The sequence below is a fragment of the Postia placenta genome (genome assembly GCF_002117355.1).
Source record: "Postia placenta MAD-698-R-SB12 unplaced genomic scaffold POSPLAscaffold_2, whole genome shotgun sequence".
Taxonomy (NCBI): domain Eukaryota; kingdom Fungi; phylum Basidiomycota; class Agaricomycetes; order Polyporales; family Adustoporiaceae; genus Rhodonia; species Rhodonia placenta.
In genome coordinates, this window is record NW_020169833.1 from 2,907,195 (window position 1) to 2,927,073 (window position 19,879).

Genomic DNA, 19,879 nt, shown 5'->3' on the forward strand with positions numbered 1-19,879 from the left:
GGAAACACCCGGAAAGGCAAGTCAAAACGTCCTGGACTACTGGCAGAAGTAAATTGTATAAGAAATACCAGGGAGCAAAAGCTTTTTCAGAATCGGAAACAAAACCGTGACATCGCCGTATTCATACACGAGGTGTTTTGATGGGAGCACCATCCGTCCTTTTATGGTAAGCGCACGATGCGGCTCAGGAAAGTCAAGTGCTTTTCTTGATACAGTCCGACTTCGCCCCTCCCCAGTGCTCGAATCAATCCCCCTCCCATGCCGCCTCAAGGAACCAGTAACATCTCATCGACAGGGCTTTTAAAGCCTGCTAGCCATGTAGGGAAAGCATCAACCACATGCAGAACACGACTACGAGGGCGCCGTGGCAGCTTAGCGACTTTACCAAACATGCCCCTTGATATCATACAGGAAGTATGTTTCCCTCTTGCTGCTCATGCTGTCCCAATACTCACATCGATTTCAACTGTATCTTTCAGATCTTTGGTTATCTGAAGCCTCGAGACCTGCTGCATCTCGCCAGATCGAACAAAGCATTGAGGTCGTTTCTAATGAACAGATCTTCCGCGTTCATATGGAAGAAAGCCCGCAACTCCTTTGAGCCGCCATTTCCGGACTGTCCACCCGATCTCAGCGAACCCTCATACGCAAATTTGGCATTTAGCCACCATTGCCATGTGCGTTCTGAGACTTGCGCGGCCTGCAGCATCTAGAAAGCTACACCTATATTGAGCTGTATATGCCATCAGCGCTGTCTCAAATTCACAAACACACGCGTCTTGTGGCAGTTCCGCGCTCGTTACTGTCCATCGTGCACTACTTTGATGTGAGCGCTCTATTTGCCTAACGGACTGAATGGACTCGTGTAATCCTGACAACCAATCTTCTTATAGGACCATATCAGCAGATGTCTACTCGCTGCCCCCATCACTTAAACATCTGCTCATATGCGAGCGCGATCGGACGCGTGGGGAGACTTGTAGGGTGCTAGTTGTACGGTTGACATCTTAACATTGCCGCGCGCCTAGCCTGATCATGATTGAATTCTAGGATTGTTCCGATGGCCAAGGCAGAAGACTTCACAAGCCGGATATTGAGAAGCTAACAGAAAGCATGGGAGTCGCTCAACGGGGACCAAGCCGCCCAGGAGCGGCTGCTTTCGGCTGAGCAACTGAGAGTCACGGATATCCGGCTGGTACGCTACATTCACCAGGCGCAGCTGATCATTGCTTACTCGCCATTCAGCACGTATATAAATTCTATCAATGGGCTGAAGAGAGGCTCGACGTCAGTATGCTTCAACAACATGAGATCAAGCAGGACAGACTCAATTTGTAGGTTTGATATGTCGCGATCCTGGCAGAGTGCCTCTGATTTTTTGTTCAGTGCACTTGACAAACTGTGGGAGATGGGTTATAAAAGCGAAATAGATTATCTCTCCCTGATGGACTATAAACCTCTTGTCAAGTGTCTGCGAGGAAAGCAGAGGCTCACCGAGCGCGGTACGCCTGAGAGTATCTGATGTGAGGCAGAACACTCACGCAGTGCTATCCAGGCTGGAACAAGATAAGTCACAAGCTCATCGCAATCGTGCAAGACATTCGGGATGAGGAGATTCAATTGCAACGTATGGAGAAGCTCCGCGAACGGCTTAAAAGCCTGAGATCTCTCGTCGGAGGTCCATGGTCTAAATCCGCGTGGTCCTCAAAGGTCGACTACGAGCCGCGCTTCGAGGATGTCGTCGTGATATTGGAGGTGCAACGCCTCATCGAAGACCCGACGGATATGCAACCAGCGCAGCTTGAAAAGACACTCAGCGCGCTGCTGCCGGTGCTCAGCAAACGCTGGAGTGCGGACGTAAAGCAGCAACTGACAGACCTGCTCGAGCCCTTGGCGAAACCGACAGAAGAGACAAACATCCTCGCGTCCGCGATCGCGTTCTTCGCGTGCACCAAATGCAATGACCTGGTGCCCCACCATCTTGTCCTCAGGCATGACTGTCTACGCTCTGAATGCCTATATCCCAACGAGCCCAGCGACGAATACCGATCTGCCGTTGACGATGCAATCTGTTGGGATGCAGGCAAGGGGGCATGGAGCATCAGCCGGCTTGCAGCTCCACCTGCTCGTCTCCACACGAAGGTGGCCGCTATCCTGGCACTCTCAGGCAGGGACCCATTCCAGGTCACCTGGGAGGACATGTCGCGCTTGGATGTTTACGTTACCTACCCACGCCCAAACGGTCGGATCATTGTAAAAGTCTGGCATGAGGCGGTATGTGACTGAGTTCAGCACACTCTGCGCGATCTCGCTAACGACTGTCCAGATAAAGTATGAGTGGAAGCGCGAGAAGCGCGGGGATGCGCCTTGCGTGTTCGACGGGAGGGTGGCTCCGAAAGCTGAACGAGCCAGGAAAAAGTGAGTCATTTCTATTTTTGAGAGAGTTAGATCAAAGATGAACAGCGTGAAACCGCCCAGTAGTCAGTATCGGGCTCATTTTTGTGCAGGTTTGCGCATGAATTTCGGGTTGGCGGTAGGCACCTAGATTGCAGCAAAACGAAGAAGTTCCAAGGGTCGTGCTGTCTACTTGGATTGCATGGACAGAATATGAGCCGAGCCGCCACCTTACGTCCGTCCTTCACACCTGATCCTTACAACACGAAACAATAAGCATGCAGATTGTTGGTAGTACTATACACGATCCTAAATACATTAGCGGATTAATATGGAAGCACAGTATATATCGGCTCATAACGATAGCGAACAACAATGAGAGGAGTGGACGGCCGGCGCCCGACATCTAGACATGCACATGCAAGCGAGCGTCTTCTCAGACGATGAGCTGGGTCTCCTCTAATGTATTGAGGAGGATGACATCTCTGACTATGGAACACGACCCGATGTCAGACACCGGATTGTGGATGGCAGTGTGGCGGAGGACTTACTACTTTCGAGCACGACCGACATCATGTCCGTGTCCTGCGTACAGAATGATCAATCAGCCTTATACCTTCTAGGCGTCTGAAGAAATAAGAAACGCACGATAGCGCAGGTCGTGTGTACATGCACCTTGCGCTTTTTGGGCGAGAGGTCCTTGTGGATTGCCACCATGACTTTCGTGATGTCTGTGCGCCGGCAGCGGTGTGTCAGCGGGAGCCGAAATCAGATTGAGAGGCCACGCACACTTCGTCACGCTCTCGAACTCGTTTGGCTGGTCGCCGTACTGCTCCACATGGTCGGCGAAACGTACGCCTATGGAACGATCGGCCGCCGTGAGTACACGCCGTGTGAAGGAAGGGAGAAAACAAGGGCGCGTACCGGCTTCCAGCTTGGCGCGCAGGATGTCGCATTTGTTGAGGAGCAAGACGAACGTTGCGCCTTGCATCAGCTTGCTCGAGCAGATCGTCTTCCACAGCTTCAGCGAGTCGATCTGAATGGCGAGTCGGGACCTAGTGAGTATACGGGCAAAGATTTTGTACAAGGTCTACTGACTAGCCTATTGACGTTCTTGTCTTCCGAGAGGACCTGGTCGAAGCCTGAGATGGGGCACAGAAACATGACCGCGTTCACTGTACCAGCACAGCTCGCTAATCAGACGGTCTGGACATCACACCAAAGTCATCCTTACCATCCTCAAAATACGACACCCACGCAGCTACGTTCGAGTGAGCTTCTGCAGTGAACACAATTGGGTGACTTACCTCGCTGGCTCCGATCTCCGCCAACGTCGTAGAATACCCACTCGCGGCCCTTTTCCGCTGGTGCTGACAGACATCTGAGTTAGGTGAACGCTGATAAATTAACTGTAATGCTCACGCGACTCCATAACCAGCCGGTGTTCTTCGACGCCGATGGTACGTATTCGTGCGCGGAGAATATCCTCTGTGTGTGGCGCGTGAATATTGACAATGGTGGGAATATAGACGATATAGTTCACCTGACGTTGGCTCATATGCGATCGCTGCTATGCGGTCAGCGTCATGGAAGAAGCTGCATAGACGTTAACGGCTGTATCGGTCTGGAGAATAGCGAGCAAAAACGCACAAGCCGGGCTCATCTGTCAGCGCAATTCCATGCTCCGCTAACAGAGCCTGGACGAGCGGATCCACACACATCTGGACAACGTCCTCACGGCACGCGTCTAGGATGCGCTGCGCGTCGAGCAAGTCATCCCAAAAGCGGCTCGCCGGGCGCTCCTTTCCGGAATGCGTGAGCATCCGCCACGCGGTGCGCGAGCGTAGTGCCACCTCGGAGAGGCGGTCGCTATCCCACTCACGTTCCGCATCGTCGTCCACGACGGGGTCTTGCACGCCTAGGACGCGGTTGAGAATGAGCTCGACCTGGCGCAACGGGGCGAGTCGCATCTTGAGCCAGCGGAGGTCGACCTTTGGGCGCGGGTAGTCCGGCGAGACGGAGATGGCTATAGTGGCGATCTTATTGGGACATGCGCGCGCGAGGAGCCCGACGACGACGTTGACGGAGCGGACGAGATTGAGCTGAATGACTGCGCGCCACGCGTCAATCTCAGCATGGAAGGCTTTCGGTGCAAACCGAAGCTGAAAATTTTTGAGTAGGGTTGATTTCCCTGACTCTGACTGGCCTGTTGTCGGTGGCGTCAATAGGCCGCAAGGACGGGCGGTACGGGTGAGAGTACCTAAAAGTAGTATCCTCGTCTGCAATTTCTTTTTTCGTAGTTCCTGTTTGTCGCGTTCGATGGCGCGGTCAATCTCTTCGCTGTCACACCAGGTGCAGGCTGAATGAGAAGAATAGTGATTACGTGGGCACGAGGTGCATACCTGATCTTCTTCGCTTCACGCTCCTCCCCGATGCGCGCCGCTTTGTCCAAATCGGTTTCGCGCGGGGGAGGGTACGGTGGCCATTCGCGCGTCATGGGTAATTAGAAATGAGTAGCGTGGCGGGGAGCAAGGCTCCAATAAAGGCTGGGGAGAGTACAGAGGGACGGGTGCTGCGGGAGGGAGCTTGTTATTGCGGTGGATAGTGGGCCACGCTAGCGGACAGGGGGCGCGGCAGACGCTACAAGCGAGGCTAGCGGTCACCAGTCAGAGGGCGCATCGCTCCCGCCTCGCGACCGTTTCACCCACAACATCGGCTAAACGGCCTAAACCACCACACTTGCCTTATTTGGAATCATCACCCTTCTGCACCGCCCTGATTGGCAGCTCCATCGAGCCCGTGCCTCAATCGTTACCTCTTTCGGCATGCCGCCGCAGCGACCGCCGCATTCTGATGTCTTCCTGTTCTCCGCTCTCACGCAGACCGCTGAAACCTGCGTCGTCGATGTGGGTCCTAGTTTCGCGTGCTGCTTGTCACCGCAGCGGCCAGTCGACCGGTCGGACAGGCAATATGGATCTTACGTTTAGCCGGGATACACATATCGTCGGAGCACTGCTAATTGGTATCAGGAGCGGTAGCAATAGATGGCGCAGACGCAACCCCGCGGAAACGCATTACACTGCGAGCAGGCCGCCCGAAATACACGCCCGGGGCTTGCCAACCGCGTGTGTTCAGGCACCGACGAATGCACCCCGCGGTCTGATCCCTCATACACAATCGCAAGCAGTCTGCCAGACCAAGTGTAGCATTCGTGTTCTAACACGTCTTACCACGGCAAAATGGTGAGCCGCGATGCCAGCACTGAGCACGTAATGGTATCCGTCGGCGACGCAAGAGACTGCCGAAATTCGTCCAGCCGCATCAGCCGTCTGAGGAAACAAAAAAACGGCTTGGATGCAGCCACTGAGCCGGCGGTAGGACGAGTCGTCGAGGTTTCGACCAACAGATTATGTCAGGAACACAACCTCCACTCAGCGACTGGAGCGCGATCGATCCAGCTGATGTCGATCTACCACGGGGCAACCCTCCAAAGGGAACAACCACAGACTACTGTGATCCGGATCTATCCCCGAGATCTCAGACTAGTGGTACTTATCTCTGTGGCCGCCGCTGTCCAGGGCGAGTGGGCGCAGCAAAAAATCTCTTGTTGGACCGTCGACGACCTCCTACAATGACTGCGGTACCCGAGTCGTCCAAGCAACAAAAATTTGCTGACAACCCGACGGCGCCTGGTTGGTCCTCAGACGTGCTAAGCAATGGTCAGGGCTGAACATACATTGCTTTCGTCTTGCATGGCGGCCGCGTAGTGGCTGTGATAGGTCCTGCTCAACGTGGATGAGATGGCGGCTAAGGAAACCAAACATTACGCCCTTGGCAATCCACGGTATCAACATGAAGCATCGACGATGGTTTCTCACCCAACATGGTTTTGCGCCTCGAGGACACATCGCCCGTGTACACAGCGAGGTCTTGACGCAAATTCTATGCCAAGCCCAACTCGCGTTATATCTTCCGCAGTGCCCAACCAACGGTCCGTAAGCGTCAATACATAACAGCTGACGACGGGGTTACGGGCAGGTTGGCTCCTTTGGGGAAAAATGACGACCAACCTACAGCCCAGGCAGACATCAATTCGGCCCAGAACCGTCCATGAGCAGATCCGCGAGGGTGGGTTTGGTCTGTGCGAGCCACAGAAGGTCCCGGAAGGCCTGCCTGGGGCTGCATCCCAGCGACGCTATGAACAACGTGCGTCAGCGGCCATTGGCCAGAACATGGTTAGTGCGCAACGTCGCTGTGGATCAATGGAAGGCCCTGGTACCGACATCTCAGGCGATATGGACATGTGCCCGAGTACTCACACGGCTGCTTCAATCCGTCATAGACATAGCAGAGGAAAACGGCATTTGGGCAAGTGTAACGCTTCAATGGAATACTAACAACACCTAATACATCTCGCACAGAACGCAGACATGGGTATGCCAGTGCCACCTCAACCTCGACCACCGCGGACAGTGGAGCAGCGGGGTGAACGACGCGCAGAGTTGTGCGGAATAATGGGCACTGTCCCTTCATGCTCGAGCGCATACCCGTCACGGTGGGCGTGACCCGGGCGGCGCACTGCTCCCGTGCTGGTGCTGAAACTGAATACGTCCTTCCCTGGACGTTTCCCGCTCGCATGGCAGTCACGCCGGGGCTAGAGCGCAACTTGCGAGAACGACACACACAGATAACGGCGTCCTCCGCGGCTTCGATGGGCCAATGGGGCGCAGAGACGGGGGCTGGGCACAGGCATTGAAGGCCGTCACGCCGCCAGATCGGGCGCGGTGCAAGCGGCGTGTCAATGAAGCTCCGAGACGAGGGAACGCACGAAGTATGTCTAAATGCTTGGAGCAACTCAGCTCCTACGGCGAATTTGAATGCCGAGGTCTGATCAGGCTTGTGGTTCATCCATGTGCGGTCGACCGACGAACGGGTCGCTCCTCCAATAAGAGCACATCCTGTGAGGAAACGTCATATTATCAGACGGACTTGTTGAGCAGCACCAGACCTGGACCCGCAAATGAGAATGCGGCCTGCGTCACGGGTAACGAGTCTGAGTTCGATTGCCCAGTGTGATTGATAACTGCGCATTTCAGCCTGATGCTGCGGTCATAGGACGCGCTATCGGTAACGTTCATTTAGCGAAACGATGAGCAGTTGGAGTCGCACCTGCGCTACATACGTGGATCATCATCATACGGAAGCGTTTGCGCTAATGATAGAACCGCACGTGGGTGTGAGCCGAATCAAACGGCGGTTCTAGCTGGGTGTTATAGCGAGTCGCGCCACTTCGCCAGGGTCTTCCTGGGACCAGCAGGCTCGAAGGTCCGTGCTGCGCAGGTCAGAGGTGATACGGCTCGAGAACGTGCAACTGATATCTCACAATTGCCCTCACAGTGCCTCATCGGCTCGGTGAGTAAGTCGCTGTGGATTTCACCGGTGACACAGGGGCAGACGCCCTGTACGGCATTGTACGAATCTGGTGACACCCCGTGTACATTGCCTGGTCTCTAAGGGGGCGCTGCCTGATAACAGGGAATACACTTCACTGGGAACTATGATTCCACCTAACTTTGAGCCAGGACTCTAGGACAACCAACACGATTCTGGCGCAAATCAAGACAACGCGAAGCCTGTGACCTTCGGTCGAGTTACATGGATTGCGGCCGAGGCTGGCCGGGCAACACTCACCCTTCCACCCACCCTTGGGTCTGTGACACGGCGTTTCAAGATCTTGGAGAACGCCGATATTTCCGCGCGGGTACAGGGAACACCTAGGGTATTCCACGCGCAGATGACTTCCATGAATATTTTGTTCGTATTGCAATATCTCCTACCCTCGGACGCGACGCTTCGAATTCATACAGCAGTGCCAGCCTTCTGAGCCCCCGTCGCATTCAGAGTAAGACCGACGCCGTCAGAGTAACAATACGATGCGTGCTTCGTCCCCATCCGGCTTTGTGGCCAACAAACCGGGGCGTCAGAAGCGAAGAAGACCCAAAACCCAAGACTGTCCCACGCGAGGGCGTTCCCCAAAGGCTTTCCCCAAAACAGCAGAAACGAACGGGGAACTAAAGAAGCCAAGCGAGCCGTAGGATCACAAGATGCTCGGGGGGAGTGAGAAAGTGGCATGGCGATATCTCGTGGTGTTCTGCAGTGCAGCAGAGATAAGGGACCGTGCAGTGATAGATCTGGAACTTGGCAGTCACAATCTCAAGTTAGTCGTGATGACAACATACCACTAGTCCCCGGTCAACATCACCACCTGTTGTAGCATGAATAGTGTGAGACATTGCGTGTATGTCGTGCGTCTTCGATGCGGTTTTGGTCGGACAATGTGGCATTGACGCGGGCAGTTGAGCTTGATTGATGCATGCCGAGCTTGCGGTACCGCCCATCCTGCAAGCTGTTAGGTAATAAAGCTGTTTGCAGAAAAAAAGTAGTCTATGTAGTACAGAAGTGTCATGGAAGACGTGATGGTCCTGGTGCCGCAACTTATCGGCCTAGAATTACATATATAGGGCTGCTTGGCAGTAAGTCAAATACTAGAAAGATGTGCACAGGACGAAGATATGTACCTGTGCAAGCTGAAGCTTAATCTCATCCGATATCTACCCAAGGAAATCCAAGAGACACGGGTTACCGTGCTTGCTTAGCACGGATGACCCTATCATACGCTTCCGCAATAGGATTGCGATACGTCAATACGCTTAAGTGAGCGTTCAGATATGGCGGAGGAAGTAGCGGATGGATCTGTTCAAGGTTGGCAGCGGCCTCCGCGGGCGGGAAATGTGATGTGAACGAGATCGGAGTACGCGGCGGAGAGGGGGTAGAGCGCAGGCCGAGGCTCGAAAGGGCAGCGAAAGAAGAGGAAGAAGAAATGGCGGACAATGTGCGCTGCCGATCGTGACTCGATTTGCTGAGCTGAATCTGACTGGGGGATGGCTGGACAGGTAACGTGGCAGTCGATCGTACCGATGAGGTCGATGTTCTCCTTAGCTGCTTATGCGCTTGCGAGGTCGACGAGGGTGATGTCTGTATGGGTGACGCGGACGCCGTCTTGATGCTAGACGGAGAGCCAGCACGCATGCTAGTGGGGGACGATGCGGTCGACATCTGAGCCTGTGCGGCGTCTGATGAAACCATCGTCAATGGTGCTAACGGTGCGGGCATTGCCGCGAAGCCGCCAGTCTGACCGTAAGAATGACCTCGTATCAGTGGGTGAGGCCGTAATGCCGCTGAATCGGTCCGACTGGTCACGGAGTGCGTAGAAGGCGGCCTTGTCATGGATTGGCGTTTGGGTGGGGGCGACAAGCGATGGGGAGAACACGTCTCAGAGCGAGCACGGGTTAATGTGGGAGCCGACAGCTCGGGCTGCCGCTCTACTTCAGGGATGAGCTGATCATGACGATCGAGCTGGTGCGGTTGTGGTTGAGGGACAGAAAGCGTTGCAGGTTGATCTTGTGCGTAGTCGCGTGCAGCAGGTGCGGGGGACGGAGGTTCGGGCAAACGAGCGGTATCGACGCGGGGTAAAGGAGGGACTTCTGCTTTGGGTGTCTCAACGTCTTCTCTATGGAATCCATTGAGCTGCGAATTGGCTTGTGCAAGGGACAGTTTATTCAAGGTGACCGGCGTCGTCGGCTCTTCTGCATCGGAGTCGGCGCTCGCGGTGTTGGGTGTAGCGGCGCCGCTCTCGGAAGAGACCCACTCGTCTTCGTCGCCTTCCGAGGGACTGGATATCCTGAAGTCTACCTTCTGTCTTCCATTGTTAGTCTGGCGGGCGGAGGCGAGGGGAGTAGGGGCGCGCCGCAATTGCGCGGCCTGGACGTGTTCGCGCGAAGGAACGTGATGGCTACTGTTAGTCCTGGAGAACGCCGGCGCTCCGGCGCGAGTAGAGGGCTGGAAGGCGCGGTTCTCAATATACTATGCACAGAAACCATGCAAAAAGACAATTACATCGTGATGAACATGGGCGTTCTTCTTCAATTTGTCAGGTAGTCTTGGAGGTGGTGCGTCCTTCTGGGTGAACTGGAGATTGAGACCGAGCTTCGATGACCCGCCTGAGTTGGTGCGGGCGTGCGCACGAGCAAGACCACCGGCGGGGGCGCGTCTGGTAGGCATAACGGCGATGAAGGGGGAGGAGGGGAACGACGAGGGTGGCGGTGGGAGGAGACGGCGGATAATCGATATTCGGTCGGAGCATCAACAGAAGCGTCGGCACTTCCAAAACAGGCACCGCGGGTAGCCAGCACGTGCTCTGCAATTTCCTCGAGCGATTGGCCGAGCCGCGACCCGTTCCTCTCTTGCCGGCACTCATCTGCTCTTTTTTTTTAATTATAGCTGTACGACACCATGGAGAGAGTACAGTTCCAGCAGGAGCAGGTGCGCACCAGCGTTCTGTTGTAAATTTGACGTACGAATGAGGCCGGCACGCACAGATGCTCGCAGAGCTGAAGGACCTCGTCCAGAAAGGTCTCTTCACCCAGGTACGTAACATGTCTTGAGGCATCTGAATTGGGTCATCAACCGGGCCTGCAGAAAGAAATCAAGCAGATTATGCAGAAGCGCACTGCGTTCGAGACCGCACTCGTGCGCCGCATACCCAAGAAGAGCGACTTCCTGCGCTACGCTGCGTACGAGATGGGCCTCGAAGCCCTCCGCCGCAAACGCGTGGAGCGCCTCAAGCAGGGCCCGCAGCCCCCGTCTGTCTCAGACTTTGCGCTTGTCCGCCGGCAATTCCACATTTTTGAGCGCGCATTGAAGAAGTTCAAGAACGATGTCGGACTCTGGACACAGTATATGCAGGTCGCCAAGCGGGAGGGCGCGCGGACGCTCGTGGGGCGCATCTCTGCACGGTACGCAGCCTTGTGTTTGGCCACTAGCCGTGCGCTCATGTGAGCTACGATTTTGCGGTTCAACAGCGCGCTGCAGCTACACCCCAACGTTCCTGCGCTCTATATTCTCGCGGCTGCTCATGAACTAGAGCATTTATCGCCATCCTCTGCACGTGCGTTGCTACAGAGAGGCATCCGGCTCAACGCTGACAGTGTCGAGATGTGGAGGGAGTACGTGAAGATGGAGCTTGGATTTGTGGAAAGCATGCGCAGGCGGTGGGGTGTGCTCGGAATAGACGTGGACGAGGGGACGGACAAAGGGAAGGGGAAAGCACGGGAAGCAGACGTAGCCGGAAACGAGCGGACGGCTGCGAAGATGGGCAACGAGGAGATTGACAAGATGGAAGTTGATGCAAAAGACGAAGGCGAGGACGGCGAGGCAGCCAGGCGAGAGATCATGAACGGTGCTATCGTCAGGTCAGTCATCTCCAGCGCGGTCAAAGGTGCGTGCCCTGTCGGCTATCTCTGAAGCTATTCATCTCACGTTACTCCACCCAAACCCCCGCTTCGCGCGCACCTAGCCCTACCTCAGATATCTCTCTTCACATCTCTACATGAGCTGCTCGCGACTTATCCCTGTCCACAGTCCCTCCGTAACGCACTCCTCGATCACCTTTTTGCTCTGCTGCACTCCACGCTGCCCTTGGACCCCTCGGCTATCAAGTTGTCTGCAACGAGGGCTCTCACGCCCGGGCTAGACGGCGAGGCTCTGATCGACGCGCTGAAATCTGCAAACGAGCAGCTCGCACATGCGGTCCGAAACCGCGGGGAAGGACATGCGGGCGAAGCACTCGCCGTCCTGTACGCGGAGTTTGTCCAGGAATGGTGCAGCAAGGACATCGACGAGAGCCTGGTGCGTACCACATTCCGACTGATCTCATCTTCCGCCATCCGCGATGCGCCCCTCACCACCACGCCGCATTGCTGTCCCTCCTATTTCGCTTGTCTCACCCGAAGCCATTCACGCCAACAAATGTGTTACATTCCCGTGAACCGCACCGACGCTAACGCGACACGCAGAAAGGGTACCTAATCACGTCACTGCAACTCCTTGCGCAGCGTGCGTCTCCCGCGCCCTCGCCCGCGCTCCTCGCTGCGACCATCCGCCTGCTCACGTCACATCACCAGGCCCTCCGCATGCACCTCCCACCGTCAGGCAGCACATCAGAAAAGGTCCTCCGCTTCGCACGGAAGCACACCGCTAAGGATAGGACCATCGCGCGTGCGTCGGCGGCGGTATGGCTTGCGCGCCTCGATGCAGAGTGGGTGCTCGGCAGCGCGGACGGCGCCCAGAGCGCGTGGGACGAGGCGCGCGGCGCGGTCGAGGGCGAGGGCCTCGAGCACGTGTGGATGTGGGGAGTCGATCGGGCGGAAGCGTCCGATGTTCGCGCGGAAGAGCGGGTGCGCATTCTCGAGGTGCGTGCGCTGCTGGGATTTACCTTTATGCTGGGCTCACGCGTGCGTCTCGCCGGCTGTGCCGCCCATACGTGTGTGCATTCCATTCGTGCTGCATATCCTATTCCTATATACATCGTGTCCCGTGTCCCGTGACGCCCCACGAACGTGCCACCGGTCACCGTGACTACAGCGGCTGCTCGGGGACGAGAAGCGCGTCCGGGGTGCCGCCGCATGGAGCACGCTGCATGAGGCATTACTGGTGCGGTACACGGCGAGCACGCATGCGGCACTGTCAGCACAGCTACTGCAGGGCGAGGAGGCCGCGGGCACGGCGACGGAAGCGGCGGGGGCAGACTCTGGAATTCCGCGGAGAACAAGGGCCCCGGTGCCGGGCGCGCAAACACAATCAGTGACGCGATCACGCGAATTCGCGGCGAAATCGACGTCGACGGTGCCGCCGGCCGTCGTGGCGGTGGTGGATGCGCGCGCGGCGCGCGTGCGCCACATCGCGCAAGGGTACCTGCCGAGCGCGCGAGTGTGGCAGGGCGTGTTCGCGCAGGAGGCGGCCGCTGCGGAGCAGATGGCCGCGCGCTCCGCGCCGGATGCGTTGGATCGCGTGCTGGCGACGGTGTATGAGCAGTGGCGGCAGAAGGACGGCGTTGGCGCGACGGTCGAGTGGGCGCGGTGGCTGCTGGCGCACGGGCGTGCGCTGGAGGCGAAGGACGTGGTGCTGCGAGCGGGAAGCTGGCTAGCCAGCGGCGATGCGAGGGAGGTGGAACGGCGATGGAAGATGGTGGTGGATGCACCAGAATCTGAAGAGTGATGTGGACCACATGGGTGGGAAGAGGTAAGCCGCCGGCACGGTGTGGACCCGTCGTCTGGGACCGATCTGCCCAGGGCGTTCTAATTGAGTGCTTATCTCACGGTACAGGCAACGCGATGTGTACACGGCAGCCAGTTGCGGGGCGAAGCGATATGGGCGATACGATGCGCACTGCGAGACGGCGTACAGGGGTGCTTGGCGCAGAGACCGAGGAGTGCTCGCGATGTGGTAGTGCCGTTTGACAGAGATGTGCCTTGGATAGGGCGCTGGCGTGCATGCGCCCTGAGATGATGGCCTGTGCATGGATCATGCATGTGCTGTTTGCGGGAACGTGGCAGCTCAGCGCTGGCGTAGGCGGGCCCGGTGGGTGGGGAGTGCTGTAGTTGGGAGCACACGATAGCCAAAAAATAGACAGCCCAGAGACCAGGGATAGGGAGCCTTGGGCACAGCTAAGTATGACATTGGAAATGCTGCTGCGGTGGCGATCAGGATGTAACGACGGGAGCGTGAGTGTGACGCGTGAGCGTGTGAGTGTTGTATGTAAAACAAAAGCGGGGGTGACGTGGTTGAACGAGCGGGTGGGGGCTGTGGGGGTGACTGCGTGACAGAATTGTCGGAGCCATGTTGGGCATATCCGTGCGACACACGCGCGTGGTGCTGCGAAGCAGGGGACCATGTGCTGCTTGTTCCCCGTCATCTCAATATTATCTCTTCTCTTTCCCTCTCTTCCTCCCCCCTCTTCCTCCCGCCGCCCCCTCGTCCCCTCGCACGCAGTCGCTGCTCCAGGTAGTTCGGTGAGTATATGCGCTTTCACCGTTGTCCGCCACCTCCCCTGACTCAACTGCCTCCGATTTCAAACCCCGCTCTCTCGCAGCCTTGCCTCTTGCCGCCATCTGCTTGCTATCGGTCCTCTCTCTCCAGACGCGCTATAAGCCCGTCGACGTGCAGGCCGTCGCCCCCGCCTGCTCCCGGAGAGTACCCCGTCTCCCCACAGAGAACAGCCCCCGTTCTCCAGCTGCATGTCAAGCCCACTAGCGCCATAGTGTCAAGTCGGTCGCTCCCATCTCGCCCATTCTCCCCCTTCGAGAACGGTCGCAGAACAGACCCCCTCTGGCCGCTACGTCCTCTTGCTCATGTTGCAGTATCCCGTCCAGCTTCCGCCACTCTCCATTTCGTCCTCCAAGCGTGCTCCGTTTATTCGCAGGGACACATCTGACGATCTCCAGAATGGCTCTCTGAACCTCAAGCGTCCCGTCTACGTCAACGACAAGCTTGTGGCCTCCCGCCCTTCGCATCATGTAGTCCCCATCCACCTTTCCACTGCTTCTACATTCTCCCCCACCTCATCGCCCTCCTCCACTCCCCCCTCAACGCCTTCGTCGACGCCCTTTTTCGCGTCAAAGCAGATGCCTCGCTCTCCTCTGGTTTCGTCTCCCCGCTCCCTCCCCAGCCCGGTCAGTCGCTCGCCCATGCCGTTCAAGTCTCCTCTCCCGTCCTTCGACGAGAAGTCAAGCCAGGGCTCGTCGATGTCGTCCGTCGCCATGGATGTGCTAGCCCAGGGAGATGTGGTCGGTGAGGGTCTCATCCTTCAGGGCGAGACGATCGTGCGCGTGCCCATTGGTTCTTCGGAGCCGCGCATCGATGATGAGCCGGCAAATGAATTCGAGGTCGTCCGCACGCTTGGCACTGGTAGCTACGCTGTTGTGTATCTTGTACGCGAAGTTCTCTCCCGCTCGACCTCGCCGTCTTCGGACGACGAACATGGCGCTGCTGTCGCAGGATCTATGGAGCTCGACGACGGGTATTTCGGTCATGCCCCCACCCGGTATGGCCGTGAATACGCCATCAAGCTGCTGTCCAAAGCCAACCTTGACGAGGATGCCCTGGCGGCACAGTTGTTCGAGGTGAGTGCAGTTGACTCGCGTCCTAGGGCGCTTTCGTGCGAGAGCTTGTGAACTGACATGGGCGGCACAGGCCACCATCCACCAATCCCTCCCCCCTCATCCCAACATCGTCACCCTTCATCGCACGCTTGAGACCCCTTCTTTTTTGCTTCTTCTCCTCGAGTTTGTGCCCGGTGAGGATCTCTTCTACTTTTTGGAACAGGCGCGCGACCACTTCGACGAAGACCCTGCGTCGCCGAACCTCTCGACGTCGTCCTCGGACTCGAGCTGCACTTCACGCACGCCGTCGACGCCGAGTCTGCTCGCGTCCCTTGCACCATCGCAGCTCCTCTCGCGCACCCGCCTGCGCCTGATTGCGTCCATGTTTGGTCAAATGTGTGATGCCGTCGCGACCTGCCACGAGCACTCAGTGTTCCATCGCGACATCAAGCCTGAGAACTTTATCGTCACAGACGGTTGGACGACACTCCCAGAAGGACGACGCGAGCGGAAGGTTGTCGTGAAGCTCACTGATTTTGGATTGTCTACTACCGATACGGATTCAGCCGACATGGATTGCGGCAGCGCTCCTTACATGAGTTTCGGTACGTCACTCCACTGTAATGCTAGATCGACGGCTGATGGAGGTAATGCAGAATGCCGAAATAACCTACACCCTACTTATTCTCCTCGTGCTGCCGATGTCTGGTCACTTGGTATCGTGCTGATCAATATGTACGTCGCGCATATAGTCACCTAATCAGGCGGAACAAGGGTCTGACAACATATTTTGCAGGTTGTATCACTATAACCCCTGGACTGATGCCGCCCAGGGCGTCTGCCCATCGTTCGAGACATACCGTCAACAGCCCGTCAATTTCTTCATGTCTCGTTTCACCGGAATGACCCTCTCTGTCGCTGAGTTCCTCACGACGAACGTGTTCTGCATCCTCAACGGTCCGAGGGACGACTCGAAGCGCATCAGCGCTCGTGCATTCGGCACATGGGTGCGCGATCTGCCCACACTGCTCGGCGAACCGGCGCGGCCTGGGCATGCGCGCACGGTCTCGATCTCGTCTGTGCAGGGCCACCGACTCGCATCTATCCCGCACTCGCGCCGCCCGTCGCTCCGCTGTGCCACGCCTATCGATCTCGCGGCCTCCCAGCGTGTATCGCGCTCCATGTCTCGTGCACCGTCTCTCGGGCCCGCATACGAGGTCGATATAGAGGCAGAGACGTCGATGCTCTCCACCGTCATGGACCAGGAGAACGAGGAGCAGGATGCAGATCAGGAGCGCGAGCAGGATCACGCCGAGCAGGAACAGGACCCGGAGACGATTTCGCGCTCGACGTCGACGCACAAGCGGCGCAAGCGTGGTGCGCGCAACAAGGGCAAGGGCGCGGCGCTGTCGCCGAGCACACCTCAGTTCGACAGTCTTGCGAACTCGCTTGCGGAGGCGTCGCAGGCGCTCGCCCGCGAGATCAGCCGCACCTCACGCACCTCGCAGCATGCCAGTGTCGCGAGCATTCACAGCACTGCGGTGGAGGCGCCAGCACCTGTCGTGTACTACCCGCCTGTGCCGCCTATGGGAATCCACCCCACTGCTGCATTCCCGTCTTCGTCGTCTTCGTTGTCTGTCTCCTCGTCCTCGATCTCGAAGAAGTCGTCGAAGTGGAAGCTCAGCTTCGGCAAGGGGAGCAGCGCTGCGCTGAGCAAAGCGCTAGCTTCGGAAGAGGCGCTCTCCGAGGCTAGTGGCAAGCTGAAGTCTTCGACGGCGAGCAACGTTGCAAGCATGCTCGACAGTCTGCAGCCTAACAGTTCTGCCTCGTCCAATCGCGCCGAGGCGGGTGAGATGGGTTCCTTCACGCATCGCGGCCGTCTCCCCAAGGCGTCGCCGTATGCTGCGAGTACGCTGTCGAACAACAGCAGCACGTGGGGCCCGCCTTCCGGCTCGCCGTTCTCCTCTGTCAGCAACCTGGACCGCCGCGGGGTGTCCAACGCGGATGCGCGGTCCCAGCGTGCTGTCTCCCCTGCCAGCAAGCGCAGTGTGTCTCCCGCTAGCAAGCGGGGCGTTTCGCCCTCGAGCACACGCAGCGGGCGGCCGCTGGCGTCCAGCGCAAGTTCCATGGCGTCATCGAACAATTGGCGCAGCTCGATGGCGAGTGCGGGCACGTCGTCCTCAGCGTTCACGAAGTACAGCAACGCCAGCTCGCGCAGCGTGTCCACGGCGGCGACGAGCCTGTCCTCGGGCAGTTGGCGCAGCAACCAGACGGGCCAGTCGGGGAAGAAGCACCCGTACGACAACGGCGGCAGGCCCAGTGGGCTGCCCGCGAACATCAAGTGTCAGTATCATGTAGCCGTTTGGGATGCTTGCGCTGAGGCTGACGCGTCCCTCGTAGTCATGTCTGGTGTGCCGCTCGAGGCCACCCAGATGCCCCGCAACCCTGGCCCGCCCAAGCGGCGCGGGCCACGTGCGCCCGACTCGACGCTCGGCACGATCAGCGAGCGCCCGCAGCAGAAACCGTCTCCTCTCCGGATGGACGCGGCGACGAGCACGACGGACCTCTCCCGGGTGCCGCGCGACGGGGAGCGCGACGGCAGCAGCGAAGGCGACCGCGATGGGAACCCGCGGAAGGTGCAAAAGGGCCAGATCAATACCCTCGCGAAGCTGCTGTCGGCGATGCGGCGGTAACTTATGTGGCGGTGCCGTGGAGGACTCTCATATGCGTGCGCGTGCGCTCGGCGTTGTATTTCGTAGTAGGTTACACGAGGGTCGGTCCGTAGGTCGTTGAGGCTCTCAACGTACACCTCACCTCACCTCACCTCACCCCATTCACCCACCCCCTCGGTATTCGCAACACTCAACTCATGTAACATTCCTTGCACCGTTTTCTGCCGCCTTTCATGGACAGTTGATAATAACGTAATTAGACGACCATACCGTAGCGTATCCTCGTTCCTGCGCCTAAAGTGTGAATTAGTTTTCGGTGGATCACGCCTATTCACGAGGATATTCCGGGAGTTTCGTTCAATGAGTGCAAAGGCGGCGGACGTCGTCGAGTCTTATTTGAAATGGCGAGTATTATTGACCCGAAGCAACGGAAGTCAAGCTAGCCTTCACGCATGCCGGATCACGGCTCAATAACTGTTGGTAGAGCGGGGTATATTCGCAACGAAAGGGTAGCCAAATCAGAAGTGGTTGGGGTTATATATACAGTCCTGAACAGGGTGAACACTTATTCGATACAACACGAGGGCGCGAAGGCTATCGATACAACCATGCTTGCTAGACTACCATCCTACAGAACCTTCAGATCCCTTGAGACGAACGTCTGAACGCCTCGAATGCCATGTTCTGCTCGAGCGTAGGGGGGCGGGGCGACTCCGGAGAAAGCGTCGCCGTGTCGATGAGAATGGTGGACGCCTCACGACCGTTCATCCCCGGGCGCGCAGGCGAGACCGAGCGAGACCGATTAGCGTCCCAGTCCATGTCGCTATCTGAGCTGCTTGACGACCCCGGCCCCGCGATGTGGAATTGGCCCTTGCTGTGGGTGCGCACTAGGTTGACGTAGTACTCTTGAAGTATCTCGCGTGTACACTATGCACGTGCAGGCAACAAGCGACAAAGCATGATTTCAGTTCCTGATGCTGCAGGGTGTCGGCACGGGGGAGAATGGAGGGGGATAACAGCAAGGGGAAAGGTGCTGACCGTTAGTCGCCATTCGATCATGCGAAGGAATTCCCGCTCGAGCATGTTGAGTTCCGTAACGGGGATTCCGCCTACTTTGGCATAGAGACTATTGGTACAAAAGACGTCACACAGGGCCTTGCTTGACACGGCGATGGATGTGATGAGGAAGCGATGGCAAGTGAGCGACGAGAGGGTGAAAATCGGTATCCGAGAGCATATTTGATCGATGTAGTGCAGTGTGATCATTAGGCATGTCCGCTGTGGACAGTGTCAGAGATAGCTGCTACGAACGTGGCGTTGTACTCACATCGAGTTTCGTGAACCTGACTATGCGTCGCAAGTAATCTAGTACAGAAATCCCAGGCGCGGTGCGGGAGTGAAATCGAGTAAGGCTCTCACTGCGCGCCCTAAGATTGGTGATGAATCGCCAAGGCTCAGCAAAGTGCGACTCACGGTGATAATGGTATCTGGTCGTTATGGGATATGAGACGATCCATCATATCCGCTGCTCACCGAGTTTAGCATGTACTGGTCGTGTTCCCATGACGATCCATACGCACCCACAAGTTGTGCGAGAACATCTACGTCGACATATTCGAAGGCGGCCGGCAGTTCGACCCTCGCCGGTGGTTCCTCCATACACCCATCGCCGAGGACGCTGTGTTGACCGACGAGCAAGTTATGGACAGACAGCAAGAACTTTGACCGGGCCGTCGGACTGATGTCGACGTAGGAGTCTGGTGCGGGATTGCGGAAGTTGCCGGGTCTGTACAGCTCCCCAATCGCCGCCTGAAC

General features: G+C 57.4%; 8 protein-coding genes across 8 annotated transcripts; 5 read left to right on the forward strand and 3 right to left on the reverse strand.

Annotated features, from left to right (window-relative positions):
- Positions 1-416: 416 nt before the first annotated feature.
- Positions 417-830, forward strand: POSPLADRAFT_1132982 (hypothetical protein; the record flags this gene model as incomplete). Its single annotated transcript, XM_024484281.1, has 2 exons — positions 417-677; positions 750-830. The coding sequence occupies 2 exons, from the start codon at positions 417-419 to the stop codon at positions 828-830; spliced, it is 342 nt and encodes a 113-aa protein (XP_024343364.1).
- A 463-nt stretch (positions 831-1,293) lies between these two features.
- Positions 1,294-2,670, forward strand: POSPLADRAFT_1133294 (hypothetical protein; the record flags this gene model as incomplete). Its single annotated transcript, XM_024484316.1, has 5 exons — positions 1,294-1,334; positions 1,387-1,502; positions 1,556-2,274; positions 2,327-2,418; positions 2,538-2,670. 5 exons carry the CDS (start codon positions 1,294-1,296, stop codon positions 2,668-2,670), a joined length of 1,101 nt encoding a protein of 366 aa, XP_024343365.1.
- A 160-nt stretch (positions 2,671-2,830) lies between these two features.
- On the reverse strand, positions 2,831-4,891 carry POSPLADRAFT_1043968 (hypothetical protein; the record flags this gene model as incomplete). Its single annotated transcript, XM_024478429.1, has 8 exons — positions 2,831-2,883; positions 2,946-2,979; positions 3,043-3,125; positions 3,184-3,252; positions 3,817-3,882; positions 3,938-3,990; positions 4,045-4,556; positions 4,778-4,891. The coding sequence occupies 8 exons, from the start codon at positions 4,889-4,891 to the stop codon at positions 2,831-2,833; spliced, it is 984 nt and encodes a 327-aa protein (XP_024343366.1).
- Positions 4,892-6,452: 1,561 nt separating this feature from the next.
- Positions 6,453-8,489, forward strand: POSPLADRAFT_1131146 (hypothetical protein; the record flags this gene model as incomplete). Its single annotated transcript, XM_024484033.1, has 6 exons — positions 6,453-6,600; positions 7,082-7,225; positions 7,658-7,719; positions 7,792-7,806; positions 7,985-8,173; positions 8,316-8,489. The coding sequence occupies 6 exons, from the start codon at positions 6,453-6,455 to the stop codon at positions 8,487-8,489; spliced, it is 732 nt and encodes a 243-aa protein (XP_024343367.1).
- Positions 8,490-8,803: 314 nt separating this feature from the next.
- Positions 8,804-10,549, reverse strand: POSPLADRAFT_1073067 (hypothetical protein). The gene is made up of 3 exons (XM_024482567.1): positions 10,351-10,549; positions 8,973-10,293; positions 8,804-8,917 (listed from the first exon to the last, which is right to left on the reverse strand). The coding sequence occupies exons 1-2, from the start codon at positions 10,513-10,515 to the stop codon at positions 9,034-9,036; spliced, it is 1,425 nt and encodes a 474-aa protein (XP_024343368.1). The 5' UTR covers positions 10,516-10,549; the 3' UTR covers positions 8,804-8,917; positions 8,973-9,033.
- A 197-nt stretch (positions 10,550-10,746) lies between these two features.
- On the forward strand, positions 10,747-13,509 carry POSPLADRAFT_1131679 (hypothetical protein; the record flags this gene model as incomplete). Its single annotated transcript, XM_024484118.1, has 7 exons — positions 10,747-10,776; positions 10,833-10,880; positions 10,933-11,249; positions 11,316-11,731; positions 11,810-12,141; positions 12,309-12,762; positions 13,097-13,509. 7 exons carry the CDS (start codon positions 10,747-10,749, stop codon positions 13,507-13,509), a joined length of 2,010 nt encoding a protein of 669 aa, XP_024343369.1.
- A 674-nt stretch (positions 13,510-14,183) lies between these two features.
- On the forward strand, positions 14,184-18,085 carry POSPLADRAFT_1043971 (hypothetical protein; the record flags this gene model as incomplete). The annotated part of the gene is made up of 6 exons (XM_024478430.1): positions 14,184-14,303; positions 14,652-15,413; positions 15,484-15,997; positions 16,049-16,127; positions 16,189-17,735; positions 17,793-18,085. 6 exons carry the CDS (start codon positions 14,184-14,186, stop codon positions 18,083-18,085), a joined length of 3,315 nt encoding a protein of 1,104 aa, XP_024343370.1.
- Positions 18,086-18,703: 618 nt separating this feature from the next.
- POSPLADRAFT_1178028 (hypothetical protein) lies at positions 18,704-19,748 on the reverse strand (the record flags this gene model as incomplete). The annotated part of the gene is made up of 5 exons (XM_024488561.1): positions 19,645-19,748; positions 19,538-19,589; positions 19,392-19,482; positions 19,103-19,342; positions 18,704-18,991 (listed from the first exon to the last, which is right to left on the reverse strand). Exons 1-5 carry the CDS (start codon positions 19,721-19,723, stop codon positions 18,704-18,706), a joined length of 750 nt encoding a protein of 249 aa, XP_024343371.1. The 5' UTR covers positions 19,724-19,748.
- Between the last annotated feature and the right edge of the window lie 131 nt (positions 19,749-19,879).

What these genes read in the sequence shown, in the direction of transcription:
- POSPLADRAFT_1073067 (XM_024482567.1), bottom strand. Translation starts at nt 10,515, where the DNA reads ATGCCTACCAGACGCGCCCCCGCCGGTGGTCTTGCTCGTGCGCACGCC. An exon ending in ACGCCCATGTTCATCACGAT is followed by an intron (nt 10,294 to 10,350) that starts GTAATTGTCTTT and finishes CGCGCCTTCCAG; the next exon opens with CCCTCTACTCGCGCCGGAGC.